Genomic DNA, 20,246 nt, shown 5'->3' on the forward strand with positions numbered 1-20,246 from the left:
GAAGAGAGAACACTGCCCTGCTCGGCCCTACTGGGTCCACTGTAGGATCCCCAGTGAATACAGTCATTACAGATTCTTGAGTTATAGGCCTTACCATTTCTGTACATGCAGGTATCTGTTAATATACTGAGATTCAAGTAGAATACAATGAATAGTGGTATTACCACAGGGATTATCATTTCATGGGTCCTTTTTGAGGACAGAGTGATGTGGTCACCAATAAAAATGTGTATCTTTAGACCTTAGAGTAGGTTCAGTTTTCTACAGGGACAGGATGAGACTTACATGTGACTTTATCAAACCCTGAGGTGATGTTTCTTGAATCAGCTGCAGTGCTTTACAATTCTAAATTTATATGGCAACAGCACCACCAACAGCATATTAAGAAAACGCTTGCCAATAAAGACAGAAAGAAAAAGAGAAATAAAGAAAAATATTGACTATAAAACATAGTCATTGTGACATTGTGACAAATAAAACTGCAAAAATAGCCTAATAAATATCAGTCAAAGATAAAAACAAGCGGCGATTAGGGCACCTGGGAAGAGAACAGTTACTGTCTGCTGCTGGGACTCCTCCACCGAAACTGACAAGCCATTTCTTGTCTGTGGATGTTGTGATTTTAGTGGTCCCTGCTGTTGACATCCATGCTGCTGCAGTTCGTGTACCAGCCTAGATGTAACTTTACCCCCAGGTAATTGTGTGCCATTCTTCAGTTACTAGGTTGAACACAATACAATCAACTTGTAGATGTTGTATGATTGTGTGAAACTAGATTTCAGACGGTTTGGTATGTGGTCCTAGATTTGATACATATTCTTCCTGTGAGCTCTCATGTCAGAATGTATATGTTTTTTCACTCGGACCAAAATGTTACAGCTACAAATGGCAATGAGGGAAACGAAGAATAAGAGAGCAAACACCCATGATATTTACAGTATAGGGTACTTATTTTCTCTTGGTTTGAAAAGTGACGTTTCTTTCTTCACACTGGCTGTGCTCCGCTGACTTTATGTCAGTTCCATGTTCTCCAATGGAGACGTTGGATAGTTAGTTTTGACATGAAGATAAGCTACCAAATCGTTCTAATGATGGGATGAAAAGTTTCAACCGTATCACTTTTTATGCCCAAGCACTGGTGACAGCCATGGCAGGAGGCATTATGTTTTCGGGTTGTTGTACGTCCCATTCTTGTGAAAGTGATATCTCAGTAGCGCCTTGAGGGAATATCTTCAAATTTGGTACAAATGTCCACTTGGACTCAAAGATGAACTGCTTAGATTTTGGTGGTAAAAGGTCAAAGGTCAACGTCACCGTCAATGTGACCTCACAAAACATTTTTTGGGTCATAACTCAAGAATTGCGCTAATTATGACATAACTTCACACGAATGTCTAATGGGATGAAATGATGATTTGATGACATTTAATGTCTATCACCATAATGTTCTGCAATGTTCTCAAGAACAGAAGGGGAGATTATGACCATATTTCCTGCAACTTGACTGAATGGCAGAGACATACAATTGTGAGGTGGTTATTCTAGTATTAATAAGAGATCAGTATGGAGGACTAAAACCAATCTTAAATTCTTTTAAAGAGTTTACTTAATTCAAGTACTGATCGAATAGATAAATGACAGATTTAGTTTTCCATATAAAGATGACGACATAGTTCTGTTGTTTAAAATTCTACCAGTCAGTGTTTGTGCCAGAAGCTCTCGCAGTAGACAGTAATATCATTCTGTTACAAAAAGAACAAGTTCAGGGGAGAAAACCAAGGATTTGATCTATTTTTTATTCGAAATGTTTTGTATAGAGAAGGATGATAATATGAATCTGGGTTGATACTCACCATTCAGGAGCAAACAGAAGTAAGTTTTTTTCAAGTTAGGTTGACCGTAAGTTCCCAAAGGCAGTGGTAAATGCCAAAAGTAATGGTGTGAGTATTCCCCCTCTCATATATATTTGGACCAACATAGTCAGTGTTCTGCTTTACTCCTTTACTTTTCCTGCCACATGTAAATGACTTATATCCAGCAACAGTTATGTCTTTAAAGACTGGCACTGAACCCAGGTTTCTGTGAGGATTAAAAAGTAGTGCAGTTTCACTTAATAACACATGTATAAGGTCAATTTTTGGAAGCAAGCTTCTTATATTTTGGTGTGCAAGGCTGAGTCCAAGATGTCTTAAATTCAAAGGAGGATTAATAATATTAGATGTGTTAGGAGAAGAAATAATATTAGGAGGAAGAGTAGTGAAAGGTCGGAGATTCATGAATGTAATACTGCTCAGCCTGTAATTCTGCCAGGGCAGTTGTACAATGGGGCATAAACAATTGGAACTGCCTACAGAGAAGAAAAAGAAGGAAAGTAGTCACTAGAGTGGAGCTGATCCACCAGCCATTACCTGGTACCTGCCTGATAAATAGGTCAGTAAGATTGATGTTAAAAACACATCATCTTGCACCACCACTGTTTGGTTTCTTTGCCAAACAGGTGAGTGCCATCCAGAAATACTACTGTAGCACAATTTTATAACCCATGTTTTTTGAAACAAAGGTTTCTGGTGAACTTATTTATTATTATTTATGATTTATTTATTATTAATTTAAAGAACAGGACAGGCAAAGGGACAGAAATAATAGGGTCTGAAGCAGTGTCGATCAGAGGCAAGAAGAGCTCTTTTATGTTTTCTGATTGTTGTAGTGTCATTTTACCCAGCATGGAGGGTTCAGGACCCAGGCTGAGCCATACCTGGTTCGTAACAACCTCTTAGCTAACACCTATCCTGGGTTTTTTTCTGGGAAACTGTAGAGCAGTTAGTGTTTCAGCCAGCACTTCTACCTTCACACATCTGACCACATTTTGCTGTTGGATAAAGAGGTGATGTCTGTTCGAAATAAGTGATGTACCAGTGTTAACAGCTGATGCACTTTAATTCCTTTAGACCGAAGTTTGCCCTTTGAAAGTGCAGTTCATGCATGTTTAAATGACCATGTGAGGCACTGGGTTTAATATAACAGATAGAGTAGAGAAATGGTTCGGCAACTATCTCCCCAGTAGAATTTTCTCCATCACCCCACAGGTAACTCATCATCATCATCATCAATGCATATTACCTGCAAAATTCCACAGGGTGCAATTTTAGGTCCCGACTTATTTTTAGAAGAGGATTACACAAAGAAGGTACTGCAGCACTCAGATAGCTAAAATTTACTTAAGCAATGCAAGCACTGCAGCTACAACATGACTGCTTCTTTATCAAAGTCACGCAATGTAATAGCCTTTAAACAGGCCCTAGGCTTAAAAAGCCTCCTGAGGCTATAATATGGTTTTTAGCTTTGACAAGATGGAGATGGTAATGCACTTGTGTTTCATACAGCTGAATATAAGTCAAACTATTCCTATCTTCTACCTCTAATAATACCTCAGTTGGAGGTCTCTTATACTAACAGCTCACAAAAAATGTAACTGTTAGTGTTTTAAATGTCCCCAATCGCATATATATAACACTCCAATCTTTTTTGTCCCTGCAGCTTGCTGTTCTTTCCATTTTTTATTTTGTTTCTTTTTCTCCTGTTGTCTGCCAGAAAGGCACCGATCTTTAATACTTAACTGTTTGTCAGTTAGCTCGGCACACAACATAGAAAATTACTTTTTCTCTTAACCTGAGAAGGCTGCACACGGATTTCCATAAAGTATAGACACTTTAAACTTAATTTGTGGTTTTGCTAAAGATTTGTGAACATTTTCCTTGTCTATCTTGGGCTTGATCGGGCACCATTGTCAATGTGCACCTGTAAATTTCAGTAAAACATTGTATGTGATATTGAGCAACTTAGTTGATCTTCTGTACAGTGGTCTCTCCATAAAAGCCATGTTTTTCTTCACCTTGCATTTATACCTGAGTGATGATTGGTAGAAAGACAAAAATTATGTAGTGATAAGATCCAGCTAAACAGCATCAGATCTATTTATGTATCAGCATAGCAATAAATAGAAATAGATTTTCTGTGTGACGTCTTGAGCTTGCAACGTGTATTGTAATGGCAATAAAATACAAGCAGAATGCATGAATTGCCCTTACGCTGAATTACAAAATTCTCCATGTGCACAACAGTGATAAAATGCCATTTGATACTTAATCAGTCAAAAATTACACAATTTCTGTTGAGAGACAACCATCATTTATCGAGCAATCAAGCTTTAATAGTAGTCTGATAGTGGGCGGTATTGAATGGAATAGGTCATTCTGAACCTGAAAAACATTTTAGTCCTGATGTGTTGTGATTGTACATTTTATTGTTTTTATGTCCAACCAGATCACGCTGTGGTCTTTTAAACTTAACAGAGACAACTAAATAATGCTGATAATTTGTGGAAACATTTTGTAAGTACTTGAATTATTAGTATTTGGTGACATTTTAACACATTCTCTTTTATTTTTCCCCCTCAACACTGTTCTAGCCAGCTAATCAGGGTCACCACTACCAAAATGAAATAAACCCCCTCCTACACTCAAATCCCAGGTAAGCAAGCATGTGTCACAGAGTCACTCTGCAAGGCTCCACTTTTGTAAATTCACAACAAAATCTACACAAGTAAGACAAAGCAACCACACTCCAAGAGCAGAAACAAAACTACATTTAATGTTTATGTTTTGTACATTCTTATGTATCTTGCTTGAAATTGCAATTACAGGCCAAACTGATGTATTTCATGTAATGCCTGGATAATGGACTCATGTAACCTGTATTTGTATTTGGTGGCATGTACATAATACACACCCTGAGATTCATAATCAGATGGTAACCAGTGACTATAGTATTAAGGCTAAATGTCAACTGTCAGATAGATATGCAGATGGAGGCTTATCTCGCTCACAGATGAGTACAAATAAATTGAGAATATGCCAGGCACTGTCGTTCTCTTCTCCCTGAACTGCTGTTGTTAGTTTCACAAGTGCTAATTACTTTACACGTATTATTGTGCTTGTCAGATTCATCACTGGCAACTTTTTATTGGCACTTTTTAGCTTGGCACTACATAATCAATGTTAGACATCAAGTACTTCGTTCTGGTCTTTAAAAAATTGTCAAAAAGCAAGGTTTAGTCCTACGTCTGAGCACTGACTTGCAGCAGCCATACAGGGAGAAATCCATCATTGATGAGGAGAAGGCCAATTTCTGCACAGTAGGAGCCTCAGTATTCTTAATACAAAACAGCTACAAGACACATTCCACCTTGTTTTACCTGCCTAAAGGTTAAAACTAGAATAAAAGTTAAGTTCTAAGCTCAAAACTGAAAACACATCGATGAATGGACTTATATAACTGGAGGAGGCAGAAGAATTAACACGAAGTCTATCCAAAATAAATGTCAGACATATACAATGCAGCAGTAAGTAGAATACATACAGTATTATGTAGCAGAAAGCCCAGGGAACCACTAAATGAGAGATTGACAAAGTGAAATGATAGAAAGTGGGCAACGCTTCATCAGAAATATCCTTTGATGCGTGTTGAACAGTACATATTGTTTTTATGTGGTAGTGAAAGACTATCTGAGTGTGGATTTTTTCTTTTTTTTCTTGAAAGGAAGTCAAATGGGCTTCATAGAAGCAAGATGAAATAAAATTACGTACACTGTAAACCTCACTGACATTTAAATCAGACCTGGTTTTTTTTTGTAATGTTTCCTGAAGAGAAAATATCTCAGAGTTAAGGCTCATGTCAAATAGCTCTTAGAGGTAGATTTAATATGTAAAAGAAACTCTCTGCTGAAATACCTCCAATACTATCATTAATAATACAATACCACAGATTAACATCGGGAACATGGTGGAGTATGTAGTGCAATCGCATTGACTGGATTCTGAGTAGTGTCTAAAGCTGGCTTACATCAACTGTATATCCATATCAAGACCTGACCATGGCAGTGTACGGATAAATCCAGTTCTCCTCCGGGGGGTTTTGGAGACCCCACACAGCCCCACCACCCGCTAATGCAGAGCCCTGTCTCTGCACATCTCCATCTCTATGTCGGTGTACACAAGCATGCGGCATGTTACAAAAGAAGACAAAGGGATTGCATCATAGTTCCGCTACTCAAATTATGCAACCACCTCTTCTCTAACACTTTTGATTTATTGATGAAAAGCAAGGTAGCCTGGTGTGAACATGTGTAGACTTGCATGTATTTAAATATTTTAAATAAACGTATTAGGTGTTGTTGTTTATAAGTGTTTTATCGTTTAATGTAATGCATCGGATCAACAGTCGGGGCAGTTTTTTTTTTGTTTTTTTTTTTACATATTTCAGTGCCAACATGTCTTTGAGCTTTTTAAATATTCAGTGAGGTTATGCTGTTTGATTGAAAGTCCACTCAAATGAATATTGCTATTGACAGACACCTCAAACACGCTCTCCGGCTTGTCTTACACAGCTCTACGGCATCCGCAGCTGTACTTCTGAAATTAGACTTCGAAGCAAGCCTTGATTTACATATTGAAGAGCAGCTGCACAGGATTTGTCGTTGTTTTCTTTCTTTTCTTTTAGGCATTACATTCTGAGACACCCTTACAGTGAATTGTATCGTGGTGCTTTTGGAGCATCCTGGCACCACTGCAAGGCTTCCTCGCCGCTGAGCAGCTAAAATGCTCCAGTTGCTGTGCTTAATGTTGCCAGGGCTTTTCTACCATTTTTAACATGTTTCTTTGCATGTGATACTCGTGTCTGCCTTTGGCTAGCGTAGCAAATATGTAACCATGCATCAGGCTGTCAGAGAGACCTTGAGCAACAATTGAAATTGTTCTGTAATAAAGACTATTGTGGACTTCAGTAAAATTGTCAGGGTGTCAGACAAACAGATCTGCCTTGATAGTGTGTCACTGGGAGATATTTGTATAGCTTAATTTCAATATACTTCACCGCCGAGCAGCAACAGTTTACTTGCTCAAATTAAATCAAACTAATTTATTCCCTTTATCACAGGTTCTTCTATATCTGGATTATAATGACTTTAAAATCTAAGAATTTAATCACTCCTACCAAGTCCCACTTAACAATTTGAAGTCCAATTTACAGCTCTGCAGCAGAGGCCCTTGTCCTTGAAAATTGCTTCCATTAACTTTTGTACGATGTTCCTGCCTATCACGCAGTCAAAGGGGTGTTAGAGGGGGGTAAATGCCTTTGTTAGAAAGAAAAATCAGAGCCTCGAGAGAGATAATGTGCTAGATCACTGTGGAAGTATACAGTTAGAAATGAGGAAGTCATTTCTAGCTCAAGCTAAAACGAATGGAAAGATCTCACAAAAATGAAGCAGTGCTAATTTTTGCATTGCTTTTTTTAATTCCGAGTCTATTCTAACCATGGGGCTTAAACATTTACAGTATTTGTAGGTGTATTTCAGATGTTATTCGGTTGAAAGCTGTGTCGGGCCCACTATTTCATACAGGTGTTGCAATGTTGTTTATTTGATACACTATCAAACAGTTTGTTTACGTGCCATTGCCATCTTTGGTATTTTTAATTCACTGCTGCAGTTAGTTCCAGATACCACATCACTAAATGTAGATATACTTACATTATCATAGTATTTACTGTGAAATTGACAAAGAAGATACAATGGTACCCATTAAAACCACATATTATTTAATTTACAGAGGTGGTCAGAGATGATGAAGATGAATCTTTTGAATGTGGCCTGCTGAAAGTATTGTCATGGCAAGATTTTGTCAATAGTGCATGTGCTCAGTGAACATTTTGTAAATGTACTTTGTTTTCAGAGAGAGTGACATTATCAGTCATTGCAGCTCTTAATGGCAACACAGACAGAGATGAATATTTGAATTGCCTGCTCTCAACTGAATGTTGTACATTTGACTTCCTCATTAAATATGCCATGATGTGCTCTTATGAGATGTTATGTCCAGAGGCAGAAGATGTAAACGGATAATTGTGCAGCTGATGTATAGTCTAAAATGATTATGCATTCTGTTTAACAAATGAACCTTTCAAGTAATAATTCATCTTGTGGCATTTTTTTCTGTGGCTCTAATGTGTTGCTCGGTACTAAAAGAGCAGTGCCTTCAATTACTGGAAAATGACTGATGTATAGTTGGAGCCTGTGTGCATCTCAGACAGGGAAGATAAACTCATTTAGAGAGAAAGGAAGTCTTGCTCTCACCAACACACTGCAAGGTTAAGACCCCTACTCAGGGCCAGAATGTGGACACTTGGAAGTCGCAGCTTGAGCCTGGATCTAATAAATGATCCTTCAGGTAAAACTGTGGGGCTGAGAGGCTAAGTGCGCAGGAGAAGCAGCTCAAGGACAATGGAAGCTTAGATGGGATTTTGAGAGCGCACGATGATGGGACTTCATTGTTAAAATGTCATATAGCGGCAGTTTGGTGTGCAGGGAACAGTAGTAGGATGGCGATGTGTTGTCATGACTGTGTGCATGTATGTTTTTTTCCCTAGGGAGTGGATGGACGTGCTCAGCCCTCCTATTATGCCTCCCAGCCAGCGGAGAAGGTCAGGGAATACATGGAACAACAGGGAATATCAAGTCGAAGGTACCGTAACCTTAATTTTAGTCCTTTCGCCTCCACATACCCTTTTGTGTCCTTTGAAGTCAGGAAGATGGCAAACAATCCAGTGTTTTAACATTAACCACACTAATTGCACAAATGCATACATGTAATGTCAATATTCGGTGGTGTCAGAGCTTACAACACTGTTAAGTTTCCGCCAAAGACTGCACAAAGCGAGAAGGGAAAGCGTGTGAAACTGCACCTAATTAAGAGTAAAAAACCCAGGAGAGTGGAGCTCTCTGTCCTCCACATAACTCCATAGGTCAAAAGAGACAGGCTCATTACAGGTCCGTACCCCCTAGACACATCGACAAGGTTAATTGATGAAACCTTTCCAGTTTACAACATCATTTTAAAACCTCTTACACAATGTGTCTTATAATTAGTTTTCATTATCGTCACCCAAGTTCTGATAAGATAAAATGTTCCTCTTGGAGCATTCCATAACCTTTTTAGCATTTAACTGCCTGTCAGTTTAACAGCTAAATTCTCATGCTTTAAAGTAGTAGGGATTACAGGGAATCTCTTTACAGCTCCATAATGTGGTACTGGGTCTGGGTGTCCTAGGTCTTGATTGATGAGAGAAAAAATGGCAGTGACAGAAAACTTCTAAATCCACCTCTAGTCTGAAGGTCACCTCACTATCCACACTTCTCATTTTATTCCAGAATCAGCTGATAGAGAAGGCTCTTTATCATATCTGGCATGGCAATGTTACTGTTCAATAAAAAATACAATATACAAATTACATTTATGCATTTTTACCTGTACATACTTCATTTATTTGAAATACTGTTGCACTGCTTGCTATATAGTTTTCAACATTTACTTTTAAGTGTTGCAGAGTGACTTTCTGGCATTATTTCAGGAGAGGATGAGCCTGTGAATGAAGAGGGGAACAAGGACGAGTATTTGAATCTGCTCTATGATCCTTGCCTGAACTGCTACTTCGATCCAAAGACGGGGAAGTACTATGAACTAGCTTGACTCGAAGCTCAAGAGAATCAGAATTAATAAATTACATGTCATTGACTGTGGATAAATGGCTTCAGGATTTTTTTTTTTTTTTTTAGGCCTAGCTTATTGATCAGTAGTGAATATCCTACTCACAAAAACCTTTTCATGCTTTTTTGGGGGAACTAACAGGAGCTTTGCATCACTATAAGTAGTGTCATGTTAAGGGAGATAGACTCAATAAATCAGATACAAGCTTTTTGCAAGAATTGACGTAGCTGCCCATTCACCAGCACATCTGATGGTAAAACGTCTTTTCAGTCTTAGCTATCAAATTAATATGAAAGCCCTCTGATAGAACATCCTAGAACTTCTTTTCATTAAAAGTATGACATTGACATAATTTTTTTACAGTATGAGGCCGTTTTGTTCTTTATGATAATTTAATCATTGATGCATGTGTATATACCGTATTGTTTTAATTAAATTTGAATTGAAACAGCAGTCGTTCTGATTTCTTCCTGTGTTTACCTCAGTTTTAATTAATTGCAGCAGGGAGACAGAGCTGTACTCACCTACGTTTAATAACCCAAAAAGCAAAAGTGAAGAAAAAAGATGACTGCTTTTGAAGGCACTTGAAATGTTTATTCCTCTTCTACAATTCCCTTGTTGTAATAAGTGTATTCACAAATGAACCTGTAGCTATGTTTTTTTTTTCTTCTATGGCCTGTAAATGTTGCCAGCAGTAACAACAGACGGGGAGCTCGTGGGGCTGGCAGGTCTTTTCATCAGTCTTGCCAAAACACTGATCACACCTGATGAGCAGCTGATACAAGACTGATTCATCATTACAGCTTGAGATGAGTTGTTTCACAATGAAAGGCAAAAATGAAACAAAAGGGGAAAATAACAACATGTATTTATCACATTGTGATTCCCAGTAGTTTTAATCAAACAATACCTCAACTGGATCCGTGACCGACCATTCAGTTGGCCCAGCAAGCCAAAGATATTTTTCATTATTTCAGCAAGCCTGCTTATAAATGTGGTGTTCAACAAATTAGAGCTCAGCAAACATTCGGTCCTATAAGGTGTGTTTTCCAATTACAGCAAAAAGCATGCTTACCAAAAAAGACCTCAAGCATAGAAATCAAGAATTTGGATTTGCATTTTAAACATTTATCTCATTTTATCTTATGATACATGACTGACTGTACAAATGCAAGGTATGGGCTACTGTAGGACTTTTTCCAAGAGGATGATCCATTGAAATGGGCTTTTCTAAAATAATAAGAACCTATGTTGTCATTTGTGTTTCCACGCTGTAAGACAGATTGATGTACTCCATAAAACGCACAAGCCTGATTTCTGTTTTGAACATCTCTCACTGGAAGATCATGTGACCCTGACATTAAACACCACGTGACGTGTCCTGAAAGTGGGCGTGGAAATGCTTCCCGTCGCAACGGTCGCAACAGGTGAGACCAGGAAGTAAACAAGTATGGCGTTTGGCCCGGTGCGGTTGATGTCAGATAGAAAATATTTGAATTGATTAATTTAAATGCCCCCACCGACCCAGCAATGTGGGGCTTCACTTTATTTAAGTAGAATGTACTGAGCTCTTTTGCTACATGATGAAAGTGGGCTAACCAGGCTCTGAGGGTCACAAGGATGTCATCACAACAGGTAAATATACATGTAAAGCCATATGGCGGTTAGCTCCGTGAATTATAATTAAAGTATGAAAATACAAAGTTTTCAAAAGTTGCTTGTTTATTACAACAAATTTGAACTTTTTGACATACGTGTGGTTAAGTACTGCAGTGGGATGATTAAGACCAATGCACTTTGCAAAACTAAAGACACCACATTTACTTCTGAGAGAGAAAAAAAACACAAAATACACTTGATGTTAAGAGGCTCTATCATCCTCTCATTGCACAATGCTCCTTGTTTTGCAATATAGCTAGAATCCTTCAACTTACTCCCTTCACTTTGGAGGTCAGAAGTGAATAACTAAGTGGAACGAAATATCACTTCACAAAGAAGTACTGTCATAATACTGTAGGTGTAGTTGGCTTTGGGTTCACGTGTCTAAGTTCAATTACGATGTCTGCATGGTGCTTCATGGATTTGTAGAAAAAAAAAAATTCACATCTTTCACATTAAAAGCCACATTTCAAATGCAGAACCTGCTGTAATGTAGTATTGTAAAAAATAAAGTAACGTATGGAAGGCCAAAAAAATTATAAAGAGAATAAGTGAAATATATATAAATTAAGAAAAAATGTAAATGTAAAGAGAAAATAATAAAAGAATAAATAACTAATAAATGTACAATATATTGGTAAAAATATGTATTGTAGATCCTATCTGTTAAAGTTTTGTGCATAACCCGTTTTATATGTTTCAAATACTATGCAAGTTGATTAATCAGTGACAAAATAATGTGAATATGTTAGCAGTGTGGTAATAAAACCTGTGTCACTGCAGTCATAGTTCATCACTGTTTCATTGTTTTTCATACATGACACCTCCTCACCTCTGTGTGATTAATTGTGTGATTAATTGCTCTTGTTGGATTGTTACTTTTTGGCCACACTCCATGTGAATCCTAATTATCGCTACAAAGACTAATGCGCTCACATTCTACTCCTAACATTACCTATGATCTTATGAATAGCCCTAACTTAAAAGATATAGGCTAGTGATCACAATTCTAATGTGAGTGATCAGTGATTGTCAGAAATACTTCTGCTCGGCAAGAGATTTATACCCCTGCTGTTGAGCTTTTCACTTGTACAACACTCTGATCCATAACGCACCGCTGTTCAGCTGTCATATCTGCTGCTCGTATTTCCTCTTTATCTAAGCAACACATCATGAACTGAGCTGTTGGGTTTATGGGCTCTTTAACTACCCCACTGTTAGCGCTTATTGGATTCATTTCTCTTTTTAGGCCGGGTTAAGGCTTCACCCTGGGATTATTGCATCAGTCATCTTCGTCTCAGTGGTGGCGATAGCTGCTCTTGTATTGATCATCCGAAAATACTGCTTCCCAGTCAAGTAAGCAAACTTAATTAATGAGCCTTAATGAGATTCATTCTAAATTCTCAGTGCAGTGAAAACACATCACCCTGGTCTGTCATATAACTTCATTTCAGTGAGGCGACATACAGATACTCACTGCTGAGGCGGATGGAAGATCAGGGTTCAGCGGTGACAGATGAGGATGGCGACAGGGGGCTCTGCACAGTGGGAGAGGAGTCAGACGAGGTCAGTGCTTCGTGGCATTCCTGTTTGTAGCTTTCACTGTCATCTGTCCCACAGTACAAGTTGACACACCTGTAACCTTCCTCATCACATCACACGTCATTTGTAACTTCCCCTTTTTCTTTTGACAGGATCTTCTGGAATGAATCTCATATCGACGGGATAAAAGGAGCTCATTGTGGATGGATCATGTGGTTTAGGGCTGCGACAAACGGTTATGTTTTTGATTAATCATTTGGTCCATTCAGCGTCACTACACGATTTTCATTTAAGACCAGAAAAAGCAACAAATTCTCACATTTTAGAAGCTGGAACCAAAAAATGCTTTTATTTTTTTTGCTTGAACCATGATCTAAATCATTACTCAAATATCAAAATAGTTAGCGATAAATTTTCCATCGATCGACTCACTGATTAATCTTCTAGTTGCAGCTTTAGTGTGGATTACATTGATCATCTGGTTTAAATTCTTGTTTTCTGGAGTGTTATCTCTTTATGCTTAAGGAGAAATATTGATCTCAATCTGTATTATCACTGACTCCTTTAAAGGAACACTTACCAATTGCACATCAAGGTCTTACACAGCCCATGAAAAGAGACGGGCATTCTTGGAAATGCAGGATCCAGCGTCTGGATATCTCTGCCTCTGCTGCATGTATCTGGACCATTTTTTCTTTTAATCTGCCTCTCAAAAGTCCCCCAGCTTTGTCGAAGTGCAAAACTAAATCACCGGAGAACGCACATGTACATGACATACAATGAGTTTAAAGCTTCATGAAGCTACATTTTTAATGTTACCTACTCAAATGACTTCTGGTTATGTAAAAAGGAGACTACTGATCCCACAGAGAATCGACACTCCACTGTTACAATTTCAGGCAGATGTTTTAATCTAAATCTGTATTAGTCACAGAAAACTGATGAAATTACAGAATGTAGAGATTAAAAGAAAACAATTGCCAGGTAATAAAGTAGCAGCAACAGGATGAGCACTTGCATGAATATGGCTAAATAAACCTCGTTCTAACAAATCAAAATGTAACAAAATGTTTTGTTGCGGCATCATTTCACTGTCAGTGTAGTACATGTCATGAATTGGCACTTGTTGCATTAAAAAACGATGCACACCTTCACATTCATTTTATATTGATCACCTAACACACATGAGTATATAACATTATCCAGCAGTTATGAAACTTGCGGTGGCTACAAAGCATCACATGGAGATTTGACATTTCAGATATTTCAAACATCCTAACTGACTTGCAGCTAAAAATAGTCACACTAAGACGCAGCTATCTACCAGCTGGCCTGTTCCCTTTGAAATTTATTTCCCTTTTCATGCTCACATTAACCCACTTAAGATAAATTTGCTTTAGAGTTCAGAGTCCACCGACTCTTTCATGGACTCCTACACTGAATGATGTTGCGTGATATGTTTTGACAGCCACATTAACCACAAAGCGAAAAGTAAGCAAAGCAAAACAAAACAGCAACTCCACCTGCTAGGGTGTCGTCATTATGTGTCACAGGATGCCAGTGACGGCTCAAACTGATTAATCATTCATTGTCAGAAATCATTTCACGATGGTTTCTCCTTTAATTAGTGTTTGCATGATTAACAAATTATGAAGTGAAAGCAGTTTGTTGTCATCACTCTCTTCTTGTTATCAGCTTGAAGTTCAAGTATTATTGGAAAATTTAGCAAATATCTAATGAAAGTGTTTTCTTTACCATTACTGATGGTGGTGTGAATTGTACTGATGACTAGTGTGTTTTCGTCTTTTGTGTTGTACATTTGAGAAATATGTGTGATGATTACCAAATATATTCATCCTGTGCACTGAGTGATGTGTTTGGATTGTCCTTGATTTACTCCCTCTGTCTCTTGCCTATAACAAAAACCTGCGCTAACTAGGAAGAAAATCCATAATTGTTTTAATTATAATAATACTGCTCAATTCTCAATGACAGATGCAAAGTAGAGCAAATGAAGCCATTAGAGACAAGGTTTGTGGCGCCACTGCTGTCAAAGTGAACAGGCACATTGTTTACAAAAACAGAACACAACATGGATATTTTATTCCTACACTGATATCCAGTCCTCTGAATCTCTGAATGCTTTATGTTCTCTCTGATTGGTAAACGGTGCACATAGACCCTCTGCTGGTTCTCTTTCGCATTACACCATGTAAGGAATTCGAAGCCGCAAACATCCACTGTCATAATGTGAAGCTCCTGATATGTAACAGCCTTGTATTTACACAGAACATAATATATAATAATACCAGTTTATTAGATACACTCAGGTGAAACTAACACCGTGAAATATCATTCAGCTGTACACAGACGTGTGTTTCTGTTGGACAAAATAGTAGAAACACCTTTCAATATAATGGAATGCAGTTCAACAGCACCACAAACTGCAGCCGCCTGAATCAGCACCTCTCTAAAACAGTCTCAACAAAAACTGAATATTATAACCTTCATGATTTATTACAGGGCTGTTGTATTAGACTAAAAACATGTAGCTAGTGATAAAGGTTTGGGGAAACACACTCAGATCATCTCACCGCCAGAAAGGCAGATATTGCTTCCCCGCTGATGCATATTATCTTTTTCTTTTCTCTTTTTTCTCTTTTTTGAGTCCTCAGATGTCACTCAAGGAAAGAATATTTTATGATATTTATTGTACCTAAGCAACATGTACTTTCAGTGCAAAAACCTGCTGTAAACATTAATATACTTTCAAGTCCTCTGTTTACATTTTCTCATGTTCCAATTTTATCTAAATCAAAACTAGATTGTCAACCAGGCAAACCCACAGAGCAACTGCCATCAGGGGCACCAAGGACTTTGATAATGACTAATGATTAATTAATATAAATTGAAATGTGAACTTGAGGAAATAAATGTAATGACTTGTCTTGCAGTAATGTCAAAATCACATACTCATTGTTTCAGTTGGACGCCTTTTCCTGTGTGAAGTTGCATACCTATTGGTTTCTTGACAGCTGTGGCTCAGCAAGTAAAGCAGGTTGTCTACTTATTGCTTGATGGTTCAGTCGCCAGCTCCTCCCATCTACAGTATATAGTGAACTGTCCTTGCGCAAGAAACTGAACATTACTGTTTTGAAACTGTTTGTTCAGTGAGAGCCAAACTGCAAAGTGCTTTGCATAAAGGCACTTTATAAATGTGTTTAACTGAATGTCAATTACAAACAGGCGACAAATTAAAAGGAAATCCCAGAATAAATGTGGAGGAAGATAATAGGAATATCCAGATTCTTCTATCAGGGAGCAAAAGGTGATTGAATGCTTTCACAGGTGGGTTACCGCAGCCTTTACAGTCAATGGATTTCCTCCTAACAGAACACAGGAAAATGTAGAAATGTCTATTTGAAGAATGTAGTTCGTACACATTGTCAGTCTAATGCAGAGCTTTTCTGGAGGCTTGCGGTGGCCCAACACCTTAGCAACAAATTTTGTGCTGGTTTTTCCTTAAATTTTTCATCCCTCTTTAAATGTAGTTTATTCGTAAAAATATGGCCACACAGAGGCATTAATCCCAAATCAGCTGTTTACCTGTTTCTTGTTGGATAAATTATATGATTTTGACCTACTTACAATTTGATTTGGAGCCTGATTATAATAATGATGATAATAATAATAGTGATAATAATATACTACTCACAATATCAGCTCATTACTACCTACAAAATGCTGTTTTGGAGTGGAGCTCTCCAGGCAGGTGAAAGTGTGAGCTCAGCCACTGTTCAAGGATCAGCAGAGCGGATGCTTGCTCACATGAGGGTTGACCTCTGCTCTCAGGGATTACCTGGCCTTCCACACCATTTAAACATCAGTAACCACAAATCCCTGTGCAAACAGTCTTGCCTATCCATCAGAAATATAGATTTAAATGCCTTATGTCCTGACCAAAATAATTTGGTTGATTGGGTTTTTATTTTCTTATCAGATTGTTTGTTTGTGTCTTTTTTTTTTACCGCTATCCCGTTTCCCGTGCTTTTTTACTCACTCCATAAACAACAATGTGTCGTTTGTAAACCTCTTTGTTTACAACCAACAGTATCTGTTACTGGTGTACAACTTCCCATATTTGACATTACAAACTAGAGGAACTAGTTCATAGTGGGTGTGTCCTATTCTATGGCTTTTTTTTTTTGGTATAGTACAAGAAGGAGTGCTGCTACAGGTTTGGCATAGCCAAGCACTTTAAACACAACTCTGTGGTGACTATCAGGGAGTGTCCATGGATGTGCAGTAATTTACCTACAGTATCACGTCTTGACTTCAATTGCATTTCAAAAGCTCTTCCTCTTCAGGATCAGAAAGGAGAAGTCTGCAGATATGAGATATCAAGGTAAGATTTTACTATATATTTAAAAACCGGTTGTTTTGGGCGTTTGCTTACAAATCTTCATCCATCTGCTATTTGTTGTCGACAGCTACTTTGTACCTTGCGGTTGTAATTGCTGTCCTCCTAATGACCTGGATAGTTGCCATGAATTTATTTGATGTACAGCAGAAAACAAGCAATGTTCTTGGTGAGATTATTTTTATTTTTATTATTAGATCTTAAATCCTGAGCTACCTCTTTTCATTCACGGTCTGCCTCATCTCAATAATACTACCTTCCTTTCTTTCATTTTAGCATTTTCTGGCATAGATAAAATTAAGCTAGGATTCCAAAACGGTAAGACACATGTTCAGTGTTTTTTAGCAGACTCACATGAAGTGTAATGTAATGAAATGTAATTTTCTTTCAAGTTAAATTCAGTTAAGAACTCATCTTTCCAACATTACACAACTACCACATGCTGTGTGTATGACCAACCTCCTGCAAGATCAGAGATTTTTCTCTCACTCTTATCTGCACTTACAGCTATAAATCAAGATGAACCACAATGCAGCATCTCCACAGTCTGTCCACCCAACCATTCTTCCATACAACTCCGGAGTGGAGCAGCTAATATTATCGGGCCAAAGATCTGTTTTGATGGCAAAACGTACGTGTCATAGTATTAGTACCTGAATTAACCAATAATAAAAGCTCTGAAGGGAAACTAAACCTCCCTGCTATCTCAACAGCATCATGAGTCATGTGATGAATAACGTGGGACGCGGATTGAACATTGTGGTGCTAAATGGTGAGTAAAATACTCTCTGATACCTCCTCAATACTCCTCATAAAGTACTGGTTAGTGGTAATAATTTTTTAGATTGAAATAGTTTATCTTGAACTTTGAAGTTCTTTCTCAAAGTTTTTGATCATGTTACATGTTCTTAAAAGTAAAGTGTGTATAAGATATGGGGAAAGTCCCTAAAATGCTCATCTAATCATAGGATCATGCAATCAGCAATGCTCTGGAACGGCTATAACATCTTTAATATGTTTTTTTCCATCTCAGGTGAAACTGGAGCTGTAGAAAAATTTGGCTATCTCAATATGAGAGGTGGAAGTAAGGGTTTTTTTTGTTGTTTGTTTTATCTTTTAATCCTGTTTCAAAGTTTATTAAAGCCTTTAAATGATGGTGATTTTTATTGTTATTATTATTCTTAATTACTCTAACAAAAGATGCAAACGAAATCCTGGCATACCTGAAGGAGATTAAAACTGGCAGTATTGTTTTGGTGGCCTCCTATGATGATGTGGCAGAAAAGTAAGTCCAAACCTCAGTGATTCAACTGCTAAAACAGTTTCATATCGCACAGTGTGACCCGCTTTATTCCTTTTTCGTGGCAGGTTGACAGACGAAATGAGGGAGATATTTGTTGAAATGGGAAGCTCTTTGATCACCTCTGTAAGAACACGAGACAGCTGGGTGTTTGCAGGAAGAGCAGGGACAGAACACAAAAGCCTCTTTGAGAAGGTTAGTGATCCTGTTCACTGCAGTTTTCGTTCTTTTGTTCTATTTGTGTCAGAAAAGACCGTCTATTTTAGAATATGCCAAAAGTGAAGACACTTGATAATTGATGGAAAACGAAATGGCGTCTTCCCTTTTCACCCAACAGCAAGCTGTTAATGATGCGAAAACCAACGTTTATGAAGGATGGCCAGATATGGTGGAGGTGAGCGGCTGTTTCCCAAGAACCGACGTTGAAGATTAAGATTATAACTTGGACTAAGTTTTTGTTTGACAGCAATGGCCTTTTAAGCCTTACCTCCTTGTCAAAATGATGTAAAAAAAAAAATCTTTAGCCTATTGTCATTCTTTTTCTCCACATTGTAAATTTTGTCTGCTGTGGGAAAATGTTAAATTTTTGTCAAAGTTGTAAATTGTAAAACCAGCAAGTTGGTTATTGATTTGTATGTGTGTGTGTGTGTGTGTGTGTGTGTGTGTGTGTGTGTGTGTGTGTGTGTGTGTGTGTGTGTGTGTGTGATATTTTGGGCTAAATAAATACAATTGAATTGACTTGACTTGTGCTGTAAATAGTAATAGAAAATGCAAAAATGAATCTTCAAATAATAGAAATAGAGGCAAACATTTGAAACAGTGACAGATGCTACTGAATACTGTGCAAGTATATCTTACAGGTGGACCAATGTACTCGAGGATAAATGAAAAATATTTGTTGTGATTTCTGGTATGTGGAAGATCTGTCACTGAGGACCAGGTGCATCTCTGCTCTCTTTTATCTTACATTTCACTTTTTTTTTTCTTTATTCCTTTTTGTATTTGTTGCACTACTTTTCCATTTCAACCTGTTCACCAGTGGTGGAAGAAGTACTCAGAACCCTTACTGAAGTAAAAGTGCCAATATATTAATGTAAAACTTTTATTACAAGTAAAACTCCTGAATTCAACTAAGGTAACTAAGGTAAAAGTACACATTAGATGATCTTATAAATGCCCCTGGTGACTCTTATATTAACATAATATACTGTATATTATTAGATTTTGCACTGATGCATATTTTGTGAGCAGCATGTTTCTCTTTCTAGTTTGTTTTTTTGCTGAAATATTTGGACTCTCTGGGTCTTCAACCATGTGAGAGGCTGAGAAGGGAACTGTCTCTTTGGTTGAACTGCAAGTTAATGATATCTGAAATGTGGCCAGGGACGCCAACTAGTCACAGTTCTTTTACAAGGGGTCACAAGCCAATGGAAGGAAAGTATTTTTATTCTTATCACATGTTTTTTTTCTTTAAAAAAATCTTAATCTCAAAATTAACTCGTAACTGAGGCTGTTGAATAAATGTTATGGAGTAAAAACAATAAAACAATATTTCCCTCTAAAATGTAGAGAAGTAGAAGTATAAAGTAAAATAACAATAGATAAAGTACTTTAATATTCTACTTAAGTACACTGCTTGAGTAAATGTACTTAGTTACTTTCCACCACTGCTGTGCACTGAATATTCTGCCAGCACTTTTGGCCTGTTCTCCAGGGTTTGTCTTCC

General features: G+C 37.6%; 2 protein-coding genes and 1 long non-coding RNA gene across 3 annotated transcripts in view; all 3 read left to right on the forward strand.

Moving 5' to 3' along the window:
• Window positions 1–9,971, forward strand: part of cfap20dc (CFAP20 domain containing) — a 30,115-nt gene extending 20,144 nt beyond the window's left edge. Inside the window, exons 15-17 of the mRNA XM_087176006.1 lie at window positions 4,469–4,530; window positions 8,482–8,576; window positions 9,463–9,971. Coding sequence (XP_087032132.1) covers window positions 4,469–4,530; window positions 8,482–8,576; window positions 9,463–9,581 — 276 coding nt within the window. The 3' untranslated portion in view covers window positions 9,582–9,971. The remainder of the gene's footprint in view (window positions 1–4,468; window positions 4,531–8,481; window positions 8,577–9,462) is intronic.
• Window positions 9,972–11,032: 1,061 nt separating this feature from the next.
• LOC147818701 (uncharacterized) lies at window positions 11,033–14,669 on the forward strand. The gene is made up of 4 exons (XR_015437725.1): window positions 11,033–11,234; window positions 12,508–12,614; window positions 12,713–12,824; window positions 12,953–14,669. It is a non-coding gene; the product is annotated as an uncharacterized LOC147818701 (long non-coding RNA).
• Window positions 14,670–17,043: 2,374 nt separating this feature from the next.
• On the forward strand, window positions 17,044–19,258 carry LOC111660851 (protein FAM3C). Its single transcript, XM_023414266.2, has 9 exons — window positions 17,044–17,205; window positions 17,291–17,389; window positions 17,497–17,538; window positions 17,728–17,851; window positions 17,934–17,992; window positions 18,254–18,304; window positions 18,421–18,505; window positions 18,589–18,715; window positions 18,858–19,258. The coding sequence occupies exons 1-9, from the start codon at window positions 17,193–17,195 to the stop codon at window positions 18,951–18,953; spliced, it is 696 nt and encodes a 231-aa protein (XP_023270034.1). The 5' UTR covers window positions 17,044–17,192; the 3' UTR covers window positions 18,954–19,258.
• The last annotated feature ends 988 nt before the right edge of the window (window positions 19,259–20,246 follow it).

The sequence above is a fragment of the Seriola lalandi genome, unplaced genomic scaffold (assembly GCF_002814215.2).
Source record: "Seriola lalandi dorsalis isolate HSWRI2012SDOR001 ecotype SW California unplaced genomic scaffold, Sedor1 jcf7180002054522, whole genome shotgun sequence".
Taxonomy (NCBI): domain Eukaryota; kingdom Metazoa; phylum Chordata; class Actinopteri; order Carangiformes; family Carangidae; genus Seriola; species Seriola lalandi.

Coding starts and splice junctions, on each gene's coding strand:
- LOC111660851 (XM_023414266.2), top strand. Junction 18,305..18,420: donor TCTCAATATGAGAGGTGGAA/GTAAGGGTTTTT, acceptor CTCTAACAAAAG/ATGCAAACGAAATCCTGGCA. Junction 18,506..18,588: donor TATGATGATGTGGCAGAAAA/GTAAGTCCAAAC, acceptor TTTTCGTGGCAG/GTTGACAGACGAAATGAGGG.